Source organism: Haliaeetus albicilla, chromosome 1, assembly GCF_947461875.1.
Source record: "Haliaeetus albicilla chromosome 1, bHalAlb1.1, whole genome shotgun sequence".
Lineage (NCBI taxonomy): Eukaryota > Metazoa > Chordata > Aves > Accipitriformes > Accipitridae > Haliaeetus > Haliaeetus albicilla.
The window spans coordinates 20425271-20439636 of record NC_091483.1 but is presented as its reverse complement, the minus strand read 5'-3'; the positions used below and the strand labels follow the sequence as shown (position 1 = coordinate 20439636).

The following is a 14366-nucleotide window of genomic DNA, read 5'->3' as shown; positions in this document are numbered from 1 at the left end:
GGCATTTAGTGATGGTGAGAGTATCTTTTTCCTTCACGTCAAATGCCTGAATCATGACAGTTCGTTTTCTTTCCTCCTCCCCAGTTGTTGAGATAATAAGCAAACATCATTGCAGATATGGCTCTGCGTTTAAGTGACCCCACAAGGATAGTTATGTTTTCAGGTCTGAAAAACTTTCACTTCTCTTACTGTTAAATTTCTCAGTATGGAGGAAAGAGAATGGCATTAGGTGTGTGTTAGAAGTTTTCAACTAGATACTGGAAGGAGAAAATAATGGTGTGTGCATTCTTGTACATGTGAAATGATAGTTGAGTTCAGGTGAGCATTGAAGCAATATTTATGGAAACCAAGAACAAATGGCACTCCAATGCATACTTTGTCTCTGAGGAATAATCTTTCACATTACACAGAGGTCTGAGAAACTAGACATGTTTTGTTCAAAGTGAAAAGGATGGAGAAATTTGCTTTTGTTTCACACCTCAATGTTTACTATTACTTTGGGGCCCCAGTATTATAGCTTGCCCAATTTAATTTGAAGTTCACCTGAAAATTCATTAATTGAGTGAAGCTCACTTTTCTATGAGACCTATGCATCTTTGCTATGATATCCTAAGAAGTAAACCTGATTGCTGTGTGTATGTATACCCTCCCTTTCCCCAGCTAATTAATTCTTAATGAAGTGCGAATTCCTAGTTTCTTAAGATGTCAGTATCAATCAAATTTGAACGAAGTTTTTGGTTTAGGTGTGTATACAGAAGGATGTATACTGGAAATTCCTAGCCCTGTGTTCCTTTCTGCTGTCAGACAATCAAAGCTTTAACTTAAGCTGCCAGTATAGAACTTGTAAGCATTATGTAGTAAAACCTGAATCTGAAATAGTTTACATAGTGTAGATGGGGGTGGGGTGGGTGGGAAGGGGATATTAACTGGTATACCAACACCAAGGCTTCTGGAAGGGGTTTGAATGAGCACTGAGAATGTAACAGAACGAGACCAAAATCTGGTGTGTAGGTTTCTTTAAGATCAGCAATGTGGATTTGAAGACTTTGAGAAGAACCTTTTAATCAGGGTTTGGAACTAAACCTAACATTGACATGCTCTATTAAGAGTATGAATTTCCTTGCTAATGGGAAAAGCTTTTTTTAGCTTAATTTTGGAGTCCTCATTTAGGAAGTGGCTGTTGTATCAACTTGGAGATGGTTCATGATTTGATTACGTGTCATTGGTTTGGGTATCTGATAAAATGTGATTAATCCAATAACACTTTTAATTCATTGACTTAGGGATTTGTTATAAATTACGATCATGACAAGGATAGTTATTCATCTCCTTGTTCTTAGAAAAGTAAGCAGTACTTTTGGTTTAAGCAGTAGGCTTACTGTGTTTTAATTTTGCTTATTTAGGCTTTGGTAAAAATCAGGAAAATACAGAGAGTGGGGTTTTTTGGTATTTTAACAGTGTTGGTTTAAAGGGAGGAGGCAAATTAGTAGATGACCTGGAGTCTGTTTGGTCTGTCCACAAAGCTGAAGCGTTTGTCACTGAGAGGAGGCATTCTGTTTGGAGTGAACTTCAAAGTAAATCAGCCTGTTTTGACTTCTGTAAGTAATTCTTGGTGTTGATATTTTCTATCAAAGCTCCTTATGGCTCACAGATTTTTAAGTAGACAGACTTTTCCATGAAATTCTGTGAAAAATAAAACGGTCTTTACCTTTCCTACTCACAGTTAGGAGCGGATTGTCGTAGGAATGGTCTGTGTTACACAGAGGAGAGCTGCTCATCAGGACACTTGTGTGTTCTGACCAGGTCTTACCAATTGTGGTCTTCTGTGCCCCATCGATCAACATCACTTCAACTGCTGTTGAAATGACTGAAGCAATTGCACACATTAATTATTGATGTAACTGAGGTACTACAGGGTGTTCTTCTGAGCTGTTTTGATTGATTTTTAAGGCATTCCTGGATTTAAAATAACCACCTGCTGGAACTGCAGTAGTTCAGAAATCCCACTGTAGTCAGCATGGGAATCCCGAAGCCAACAGTTCACAGGGTCAGTCTAACTTAAAAGCAAGTAATTCTGATGTGCACAGGATTCTAAATGTAGAGTAATGAAGTATCTTTTCCCATGTAGCTCCATACCCCATGACAAACTATTGGGTAGCTTGGGAGTGAGGATGCAACAAGCTATGGCAGGCCTGGCTCACCCAAGCCTTAACACAGTCATCTGGCTTGTTTAAAAAAGTCGCTGTATCTGTACTTCCAGAGGAGCTGGCTATGAGTCAGGCTTACTAAGGAATGCAGTTTTTATGCTGACATTTTGTATAACATTGGTTTCAGAGTAACGGGTGTTAATGCTGAATATTGTCTGCATTGTTCTGATAATGACATCAGAAAAAAACACACTGCAAATGCATTTGTCTAGCCAGAGGGAGCTGTGATTATTTCCTGTCTCTGAGGAGCATATTATTAAAATTAAAGCCTCTCAATTCTAGGTCTGGTATGAATAGCTGAGCTAGCCAAATTTATGCATCTCTCTTCACATAATGGAAGGAGGTTTAAGACTAGGGCTACACAGTGCAAATCAGATGCAGTCTGTCTTTCTTCAGATGAGAAAAATTCAAACCTCTTTAGGAGTCATTTCACTCTCTGTAAGCTTGAATTTAGCACTATGTCAGTGTCCATAAATTTCTCGCTTTCTGCGTTTAAAAAAAAAAAAAAATAGAAAAAGCCTTGCCCTGTATCTGATTAACAAGTAAATGTAATGTTTCTAGTTGCTCTTCTGAAATGAGATTTTCTGTTTGAATGAACAGCTACATTTATTAGAATGTTTCTAAGTCTCTAAATGAGGTGGTTAGGATTAACCAATGCTGTCCAGTGACAATGGACCTTTCAGTGAGATAACGGACAGAAAAAGAATATTAATTGTCCTAAGGCAAACCTGAGAATCCAAGTTCTCAGCAAGGTCAGTTATCTGTTTTTAATGACCAGCTTCATGGAACACTGGAATTACGTCCTTTTAAATCGAAAAAATAATATTCTCCAAATTGACTTTACATTTTTCCTGGCTCCATCAACATTCAGCTTAGTAGTCCTTAGTCACATAACACAGTTGATTATTCAGATTTTTTGGGGAAAGTAATTTATAATAGAGCAAATAAGAAAATTTAGAAGCTGTGTTTGCGAGCACTGAAAATAAATGCACAGGCAGAGAGAGGCACATTTGGGTTTTGTCTCTCCTTAGAGAAGGCATTTGGAAAAGTCTTGACTTCCATAAGTGAGTTGTCAACTACTTGAGGACAGATCTATTGTAATTTTTTGAACTTTTGCATCCTGTGCTCAGCATCAGGTAGTATAGAATCCTAAATTACAAACATTAAGTTCTGTTTTTTATCTCAAATTACTATATATTTCACTCCATAGTCTTCAGGGAACTGAGCTCACGAGTAGTCATAAAATGGTTATAATGTAACTTTTTGCATAGTAATTCTACAAATTTGGGTGAGGTTACAGCACTGCAGCACTAGCTTCAGTGTGTAAAAAGTTTACCCTAAGTTTAGCCTTTGCTTAGGACTAACGCATTCGTCAGGTCACAAAAGCAACTCTTCTGTCCTTCAGAACTCAGAACTTGGGAAGATCTCCTGAGCTGCTGAATACTTTCCATGATGCTGAGCCATGTCAGGTCCCACTTCATCTCATAAACTGCTCTGCTTCTTTTTCAACTCCTGTTGAAAGGTTCTCAAGGCCTTTCTCATGTGCTCAGGGCAGGTTTTAGCGCTCATGTGAATAGACTTATTTGCTTTATCTGACCAATGATGGAGAGCCTAATTGCTGTGTCTCTTGTCCCACTTCTACACTGATGTAAGTCTTCTCATTTTAAAATAAGATATTTATTGCAATACAAACGAGGGCAAAATCAGCATGAACACATAAGCCAGTAGTCATAAAGCAGCAGTAATGTCAAGCAGAGACCAGTAGTTGAGAGTAACTGAGTCACAAACATCAGCTGGAGAATTCACTAGCTTTCTTTAATCAGTGGCTTTTTATGGTTACTTCCTGGGTGAAAGAAGGTTTGTTACAGTATTTGAGAGTGTTTGAGGATCATGTAGATCTGTGACAGTAAACCTAAAATGACAAGAATTTATACTGGAGAATTAGGCTGACTGTGTTTTATCAGTATTGTGATGTTTTACCAGTCTTGGTTTCTGTGTTTTTTCCGCTCCCTCGCCCCTTCCCTTCTTCTGTACAACAGGGATTTGGGAAACAAGTGGATGTGTCATATATTGCCAAACATTACAACATGAGCAAAAGCAAAGTTGACAACCAGTTCTACAGTGTGGAAGTAGGTGACTCGACCTTCACAGTTCTCAAACGCTACCAGAACTTGAAACCTATTGGCTCTGGGGCTCAGGGAATAGTTTGGTAAGTATCAGCAGTTTCTCTTATGCTTTTAAATAGGATTTGCCTTTTGCATTTCTTCACAGTTTGCTAGCTACAGACGTTGTCTAAAATTGCAAAAATAACAGTCAGGCAACGGATGTCCTGAGGCAGAAGGAGCCTAGTGGTTCGCTAATAAATTCTCCTGCTGGTAAGAATGATAGCACTATGTTTGTTTCTCCACATAGCAAAATGTAACTAGCAAGAAAGCAGGAGAAACATCTTACCATAATTGACAACTGTGGCACTATTTCCAGAGGCAGTGCAAATAATACCCCAAGTAAACCCTGTAATTTTAGTCTTTGTACAGTAAAATTCACTGAGAGCAATATAGAAACTTGTCACATCCTATAGAATTCTCAACTATTCAGAATGGGAGCCTCTCGAATCAAGGTAACTGCTAATGTTTCCTTTATTTCTTAAAAGAGACATTGCAGTGATGTGAGCAATGTGAACAAAAGACAGAAATTCAGTAGCTCTTCTAAATAATACAGAAGGCTTATGGAATTCAAAATTATTATGTTCAAAAGTTGTGATATCCTGGTTGGCTTTTGCCTCTGCATTTTCAGATATGGCTCTTAAATTTCAGTGACTTGTATTTAAATGTCTTTGTGCAAGCATTTGTTACCTGTTTAATTATGAGGCATTAGGGTAACTAACACAATCTTTTATCTATAATTCGATCAGAGATGAAGTCTAATTCCATCTGTCATCTTTATCACTGCTCTTTTCTGACTTTGATGTAGTGTGTTACGTTACAGTTGGAGGCAGTGGTAAAGCAACAGGTTCCTTTAATCTAGGGGCAAGTGGGCTTCCATGGATCATTGGCATTGGCACTATAACTGACTGTCACAACAATTAGCAACACATCCTTAAGTCTCAGTCTGTCACTTCCAGTGTTTAGTATACTTTGAGGCCACACAAATACAAAGATTGATCTAAATGATCAAGTACTTTATTTCATATCTTAAACACAAAAGGGCTAAAGGTTAGTTTAAAATCAGCTTTGGGAAAGAAACATACTTTGTGTTGAGTACTATTAATGTTCATTTTGCACTATTTGTCCACTTCCATATATAGCAACAGATGGGTTTTTTTCTTACTTACTATCCTCTATTTGTTTTAGAGGAAAATCAGATTTTGTTGAACCTCTCTGCAACTGAATTCCTGTAATAATCAATTATGAGCAGCAAAAAAACAGAAGTTAAGCTAAATAAAATCAATAACATCCTGTGAATTGTCTTCCATACTAAGAGTTGATAGGCAAACATTAAGAATATATTAGGAACGAAAAATCAAATCAGAAAACAAGTAAGTTCAAGTGAAAGTTAACACAAATCCCCTGAAATGCCTGAGCAGCATGGTGAGGCCATAGAAGGTCTTTCCATATTACATGATAGATGGGGAAGATAATGAGCATTTTTGCTTAGTATGTGTTACGTTGTAATCTGCCTGTCATGAGGCATGATTTACCAGAAGTACATTAACAAACTATGAGCAAAACATGAATAATCAGTGGTGAAGTGAGAAATTAATGAAAAAAATTGTGAGATAAATATATATCTAGTTTAGCTAAGGGAAGACAATATGTAATAAAAAAAAAAGAAATCAGTTGTGTGAGTTTCTACTTGCATAATAATAATTATTATTATATAGTAATAATAATAAGTTTACATAGTAAACTTAAATAGTGTAAGTTTCTACAGTAGAAACACTATTTAGAAACTATAGGTATTTTGATGGATATAGGGTTATATCTAGAAAAAACAGATTAATTTAAGGGAAAAAATATACTGAAAAACTGCTTGTTTGTGGAGTGCTGCTGGCTCTGGTGGGGGAGGTATTTTGCCCTGCTCATCTTGTTCCTTTGCAAAGAATAGCCATGAGGAGTGCCTCCATGAAAATAGTGGAAAAAACCTAGGTTGTAGTTTCTTTTAGATCCAGTGGCTCTGTTTATACTTAATGACTTGTTGTTCGGGAAGCATAACAGATCTGGGATGCAATTCTGTCTCTTAGTGCCAAAATTAGCAGAAGTGTAGGAGCTGGATGGGTAATTTCTGATTGTTCCTTCTACCGAGGGCAGACAGAAGTAGGATAGCTCAGAGTGGTTTAGGCTCAGACCTCTCACAGCATGCACTATTTCTGGATTTTCCTTCCAGATATTTGTAGGTAAAAGGACACTACCTGTTGTCTGGCTGGAGTGACGGGCTACCCAGCTACTGGAGACAGCTTTAGTGCATAGCGACATCTGGTTTTATGGAGTGATAAAGGTAGAGTATTATTGGTAAATGCTAACTACCCTTTCAGGACTGAGCAGCTGCCAGCAGTTGCAGCCAGTTGCCTGCTGCTTGACTGGTCTAAATTTTTGCAGCTTGGCAAGTGGAGTCCATGCTGTCTTCCCCACACTGGAAGAGCTGCGCTGCTGGTGACTTTTCTGGTTTGTCAAGTACTTGGCCACACAACTGTAATTCCTACATCTTGAGGAAAAGGGGCCTATTTAATAAGAGATTTTTCAATAATTTGACATCAAATGTCTCAGTACCAATCAGGTGCAAGATATTTCATGCTAAGGACTGCCTCAGCACTAACTTCAGGACCAAACTCCACTTGCTAGCAACAGCTTCCCTCTGAACTTGGATGTGGGACCCCATGTGCCCAGCATGCTGGCTGCCGTAGCACCTTGCTGGATATACTTGGACAGGCAAACTGTCTGCAGCCCAAGAGGTAATTGTAGAGGCAGAGGGAGGTGGAGGAGAGATATGATGTTTTTCAGGCTGCTCTGAAAGCTGGTGTTGCTGGGTTCCTAGGCAAAGCCACAGAATACTGAAATCTTTCTCACAGAATTCTATAAATAGATGTCAACATAAGCAGGAGAATTTCGGTGGAAAATAATTCATGCCGTGGAACAGAAGCAGGCACGGGAAGCAGGGAATGTGGTTATGAAAGAAGTTGGGACTTGATTCCACTTGATTATTCTGAAAATTACATCAAAGACAAAATAATTTTCTTGATATGGAAGTATTAAAGAAAGATATTAAGGTCTTCAGAAGACAATAATTTATTAAATTTTGTGAAAGTTGTGATTGTGCCCATGTGAAATAATTATAAACTTGGTGAGAAAGTGGTATTGGCTGTAGACATAGTGCATTCGGTATCTTCAGAAATTAATTGTAGGAGCTTTCAATGGGATTTGTGCTAACTGTGTTCACAAGATTATTTTTGCCAGCAGGAAGAAAGAAAAAGCTGCTTGGAATCTCTTGAGCAGGGAGGTTCCTCTTCACTCTGCAAAAATTACTCGTAATGCAAGTGTAGGCTGTTTGCTTACTGTACAACACACTGAAATCTGTGAGAAAGACTATATAGGGTGCACTTGCATAAAATTATGTTGTTATAGGTGTGGTGACAATGGGACATAGCTGAAACAGAGCTTGTAGTTTATTAGACCAAGCCGTAGTTGTAAAAACTATGCAGGCTTTTAACCACATGAATTGATCTTCAAGTCTGGGATAGAAACAGAAAACGTCAAAGGTAAAATGAGTTGAGAATAGTTTTCTGAGTTTAATTAAATACGTGCCACTTAAACTGCTGAGAGAAGGGGTAGTTGATACCCCTCTGCAATGTTAGAAGGGAGTTGTCAACTACCTTATTTTACAAGGCGGAGGGAGAGAGAGAGAGGGACAGGTCACTTAGAGCCTGCGGGTATGGTTGGTTTAGATGAGGGTGGAGGGAGAGGAGTTCTCACGTTCCATAAAATCAACAGAAATATGCTGATGTTGGAGTGGATGTTTCTTTGTGTTTTAAATGAATGCTTTTTGCCTGGAAGCAAGGCAATTGATCTGTAGGTTTTCTGCTGTGGTTTGCAAGCTATCATTTTTTATATTGCCTGTGATATTTTTGATACTGCCTGTGGTGTTTAGAAAAATGATGTTGTACAGGAATATTTCAAAAAGAATTTGAAGGGGCTGTGATGGTTTTTGAATTTATGATGGAAGCAAGGGTGAAGTCCAGTTTTCCATGGCAGGTAGTGAAGACATCACTTACAGGCTTGAGGATATAAGTAATTAAAATCTTAGAAGCAGCTTATGAAGACATTTGGCCTGGTTTATGACCACATTGGTGCCTATACCTGTGTGCATTATCAGGAGAAAATGTTAGCTTTAAAGACAACTTTGTCTGGGTGAGTATCAAATAGATGAGTCTGATGATGTCTTCCAGCTGAAATCCTGAATGTTTATTTTGCTTTTTTCTGAAGAGTGAAGACAGGCTTTCATGCTGTATGATGTTGGGATGTGATCTAATGATGTGTAGCTGGACCATGGGAGTGTTAGCTGGGAAGCGCTTTTTGCTATCTAGTTTATTCAAGAAGTTTTTGTGTCTTGGAGTAATGTTTGGGGAGAGGGGAGTATGGGAGCAGGAATGATGGTTTGAGGATAGTTTTGAAGAGTCCTGGTAGCTCTTCAGTGAATGCATTATAAATTTAGAAAGATATCTCATATGCAGATATAGAGGAGACTATAAATATATTCTTGAAGGAGTAAGTTGGGCAATCCGTTGTGGTTTTATTCTTGGAATTAGTGATTTGATGATATCTTTGAGCCTGAATATGAAGGAGATTGCAGAGTCTTTGTGTTCCCTGTAACAGGTAGAGTCAGCAAGTCAACTGATAGCTTGCTATGTTGCCTAAGGTTACCATAGGTTCTCATTTGCTGATTTAATTGTAGTTTGGCAGTTGAATCCTAAGGAGTGCAGAGTTCTTTCAAATCAGCATGTTGTGATGGTGGTCCTTGTTGTGGCTTATATAACTGCTGATCATAGAATCATTTAGGTTGGAAAAGACCCTTAAGATCATCAAGTCCACCACTAAACCATGTCCCTAAGTGCCATGTCTACACATCTTTTAAATATCTCCAGGGATGGTGACTCAACCTCTTCCCATAGTGTTCAAAGGCTGGAGGAAGAATGCAACAGATACTGTCCGTTACAAGATGTCCAGTATGAAGTTTTTTTTGTTGCTGTTCTCCCTGGAACTATCATAGGGAAGTGTCCTGTTGTGTCATGATACTGGTAATGGGAGATTTGTTAAGATGGAGTTGGCTAAAGCTTGCTCTAATTCTCCATATATTCATGTATTATATATACTAAGACAAGTATTATAGGGAAACCTCTTCCATCCCATAGATCTCTGGTGGAGGTCTGTGAAGATGTGAACATAGTCAATCAATACAACCACTTAAAAACAGATTTTAATTTGACTACCTTCTGTGTGGTAGGTGCCTGTAAATGATGAAGAACAGATCTTTGAGTTTGCAAAACCACTTGAGATCTTTTGTATGAAGGTTATCCTTCAGTTCTGGGTTTGTGTAGCACAACTGACTCCTGGTCTGAGTATAAGGTTCTAAAGTGATATTGCAATGGGAATAATAGTAAAAGCCATGGAAAAGAGGAGCTGGCACTTCTGAGCATAATTAATTCTGAGCCCACACTGATCAAGGAAGAAGAATAGTCTATGCTTTTGCTACGGTGCAGTGGAAAAGAGACAAAGAATAGTGGACATCTCAGTGACTTACAGTTAATGCACAACCTCATTTGTATTGTTTAGCTGGAGACTGGTGTATTACAGTTCTTGAGAGATCAGTATATTTCTCCATCATGACCCTGCTATCCCAGTGATATTGTTTTGCTTTCTTTGTGCCACTGAACTGAAATACTGTATTCCTTGATAGAGGTCAACATTTACGCTTCTATAAACTGGCATAGTTCCATTAAAGTTCAGAGGTGTTCTCACCACAGGATAGATTGCTAATTTTCCTCAGAAGAGGAGAATAAAGAATACATGTGTTTCAGAGGAAAAATGAAGTGAAGCACATATCCAGATATGCCTAGAATTTCAGTGGCCCTGAAGGGAGTGGCAGTGTTAATTTTGTCAGTCCCAGTCTCTCCTGTGAATCAGTACTGAGTGTGTTGTGAGTTCAGTTACTTGCATTTCAGTTACACAGTCACATCTCGCCGACTTTTTGTGCTTAACATTCTGTCAGCTGGCACTGCAGATTTATCCTGTTCTGTTAAAGATTCTCCAAATTGTATCCATTAGTTCAGCTCGTGTTTTCTTTCTCATGTTGTTGCATGCTTTGTTGATGTGCTTTGACACTCCGCTCCTGAGGAGGTTTTTGAACACAACGTTTAGAGAGTTTTACAAGTGGTTTGTGAGAGAGTAATGTAGAAAATAGCTGTCAGTTTGTACTGTGAAGTATTACTGCACTGTTTGTGAAATAAGCATGTAAATTTAAACAAATTATCTGATGTTTCCCAGTGCTAATATAATCTCATACAATGGCAACACTGAATGAGATTTTTTTCTTTTCTCTCCTGAGAACAAGTGGTTTAAACTATTGACAGATTTTTTTTTTTCACTTTGGGAAGTTCTTAAATGTTGAAATACCGTAAGTAAACTCACAGCAAGCTTCAAGCCTCACTTATTCATTTGTACATTGCAGGATTTTTCTTCAACTACCAATTTGCATTCACATTGTAGTATTCTGTGGATTTTCTAGCGTGTCATTGCTCTGAAATGCCAAAAGTTTAATTGCATATGTTCAGTTAGCCATTGATCACCATCTGATGTACATCTGGAACCACACATTCTGGTTTGTTGTTCTGATATATCTATGCCTTGATTCTTCAGAAAGATAGCAAATTTCCCAGTTGTATTTGGAATCTGGATCACCAGCACGTGCATTTTAAGGTGCTGAGAGACGCCCAGTGGGAACAGCAAAGATTGAGTATCTCTGTGGATTTGAGCTCCAGAATATTGAGTGAAGGTGCTTATCTAAGTTGGTCAGATTTGTGTTTCTTAAGGTGATGTTATTAGAATTTCCATAGTAACACATATTCAGAGACAGTTTGCTTGGGTATGGGGTGAGAGGAGGAGGCAATGTCTTGCAATGCTCTTGCTATGGCCTCAACAGAGAACTTAGAATGGATGTGGAGGAAACTGCTGTTAGGATCATAGAGAACAGCTGCCATATGTCAAACTATACGTAATGCGCCTGAAAAATGAGATAAGTTAATTGTCTTTAAGAATAAGCAGCTTCTATTCCGTGTTTGCTTTCATTCTTACATCTTCTTCTACCTACTATTGTTATCTTTAATGTAAGTGGGAAAGAAGCAAAAAAAAAAAAAAAAAAAAAAAAGGTATATATCCAGTAGCAGTGCATGAAAGCACCTGGGGTGGAATGAAGACCCATTTTTATATGACAGGGGTACCTGAGATGTAATGTTTGAAAAAGAATTATTGTTCTATCTTTTTTTTTTACATGTAATTACTTTACAAAAAATATTTCTCAATTCTTTTTTGTAATGTCCTTTTTCTACCTAACTGAAGAGATTACTGATAGACAGGAAGCCACCATGTGTTTCATGTTTGTCTTCTTGTGTTTTGTTTCCATTTGCTTGTGCACAGAAATCTCAAATGTAATTTAGGTTCTGGTAATCACAAATGATGTATAATAAAACGTGCCACAGTATGGTCTCCTAGCAAAGAGATCAGAGTCTCTGTCTCTAAAATACTCAGACTGCCTATATTTCTGACTGTCCTTTTTTCTTCTTTTCTCCTTAAAGAACCTGTGTAGTTTCTATGACTACAGTAGTTAAGCAGGCAAAATCTATTCCAAATTTTCTCTCTGCAAGTTTATGAAAAAAAGTGTAAATAAGTTGGTGTAGAAGCTATCTCTGTGCAACCTGTTTTTGTGAACCCTGACAGCGATACTCACTTCACTTGGTCATAAATTACAGTACTGTACAGGCACTGTCAGGCTCACTTGAGAGCAGTGACACCAGGATTTTCAGTACAACTCTTAGGTATAGGGTGGGTTTGTTCATAGCCATGACTGGATAAGCATTTATGATCCTGTTAGAGCCATTAAAAAATTTATCAGCTGTTTGTAAATTCTGTGGCTGCAGAGAAGTAACTGATGTTTGTGTAACTTAAGCTCTTTCTGTGTTGGCTGATTAAAATCTCAATTTAATTTACACTTTTCGCTATCAGACAGTAACATTTTATAACTCCCTTTACAGATGTGAGGCACCTATCTGCTCCTACCCCATCAAAAACTTCCTTTTGGTCACTGTCAGATCTCCCTTTTCTCACATTTGTTCTATCTCACTCCTACGCTGCGACGTATTGGACAGATTTTTTTCAAGACTCTCCTTGCTTCTCCTGTTGTGTCAGGTTGTCTGCCTGGAATTCAATTGCATACAAATTTCAGTTCAAGGAGGAAATCAGGGTTGGAATTAACTATTGTCAGTGCATTGCAGCCATTCCTTAACTGAGTTCAGACTTAACCTTTTATTTCATTCACTTGAAATCCTGTCACCACTGAAATGAAGACTGTTGCATCATCATCACTGATTACCATGTATTTAACATGAGAGCAATTGCACTGAACGCTTCTGTTCCCTCTTAGGGACAAGGGGTTTCTCCCATGATAGGAGAATAGCTGTGACCATATGGAATCAGAGAGGTAGGCCTGTAGGACAGAGCATCCATATAAAAGGGCAGGTATCAAAACAAAGAAGCAATGAAACCAAAAATAGAAAAACCAGAGCCAGTCTGGAAGGAAATGCAGCTCAGATAATTCCATTTTCTTTGTCAGCATGTATTGTTGATATTTATTCTCTGATATTAATGTGGTCTACAGATTTTCATAGTTCTTTACAGAAAGCAACAAGTTGTCCCTTGTCCCAGGACCTGCTGTCCTCAGACAATCATAACAAACAGTGACAGCCAAAAAAATGGAATATAACAGAAGTTGTGCAAAATAGAAAGACAATATGAAACAAGAGCATGTGTATGAAGCTTAGGTGATGTTTGTGAACATTGTGAGACATGTCTGGCATGACATGAGTGGGAAAACTCACCAGAATGGGCAAGAGTTGGCAATAAAGAGAGAGGCAGTTAGGAAGGGAAGCAGAAAGGAGAAAGACTCAAAGGCAGGAGTGAAAGCAAGTGGCAAACAGGACATCGAGGGGGTTTTTGGATTGGTTTTTTTGCTTTTATTCTTTTCTGGATTCACAGCATTACACTTTTCCTTCCAAAATTGGTTGGTGCCCATTTACAAACTGTAAATAAGTTCTGTAGCTCTGGGGCCGCTAATTCACCATGAGCCACAGAAGGGGGTAGGGTTTGTAATTCAAACAAAAATCTTGTTTTAAAATTGTGTCAGAGCATCTACATCTTGAAACTTCTAGTGTAACAGAGCAACTCTGAAAACTTAAGTGATCTTTAATTTTGTTTGTGTTGAACAAAGGCATTTTGGCTTGTTATACAGCAGGTAAAAATATTTTGTATCCTTACAAACCATCAGTTTTACCTCCTAGCATCTTACCTGTGTCAGAGATGTCCCTCAGTATGAGAGACTGTAGATACAGAATTACCCCAGTTGGACGAGAGAGTGCTGAATGAGTTAGAGCAACCTGGGTTGGTTGAGTTACTGTCAGTGTAAGGGCAGGCTGTGGACTAGCCCTTTGGCTGGGAGGGTAAAGGTGACATGTGGCAGCACTGGGTTTCTTCCTTCCCACAACAGCACCAAGTGACATTTCAGCATCTCCATTCTTCTGTTTCTGTCTGCTTAGAATAGTCTTGCAGAGATTGCAGGGTTAGTTTTGGGAAACTAGAATTTGAGTAGCCTTTTAGGGTTAACCTTTTTACATTGGCTTTTTTTTCCTTCCATGATTATCACATTGCAGGTGATGACTAACTGACAATACGTTTTTAGTGCTGGTTGAATTTTGACTTTTAATCAGTTGAGAAATGCAGCAAGAAAGGTTGTGAAATAATGTTTCTTTTTCTCCAAACTGACAGCTTTTGTTCTGTTCGTCAGGCAAGCCAGTAAGTCTTTTAAATTATGACTGTGAGATGGCTATGGAAGATAGTAGCT

The 14366-nt window shown here is 38.3% G+C and overlaps 1 protein-coding gene across 6 annotated transcripts in view; it reads left to right on the top strand.

The window, feature by feature from the left end:
• The window catches only part of MAPK10 (mitogen-activated protein kinase 10), a 197380-nt gene that overhangs the window by 96996 nt on the left and 86018 nt on the right, over positions 1–14366 (top strand). For all 6 annotated transcript variants that reach the window (XR_011324320.1, XM_069781359.1, XM_069781387.1 and 3 more), the window contains one exon: positions 4247–4416. Coding sequence is in view for 5 of the 6 variants with exons in the window: in XM_069781359.1 (XP_069637460.1) it covers positions 4247–4416 (170 nt within the window). In the remaining variant the exon portion in view is untranslated. The remainder of the gene's footprint in view (positions 1–4246; positions 4417–14366) is intronic.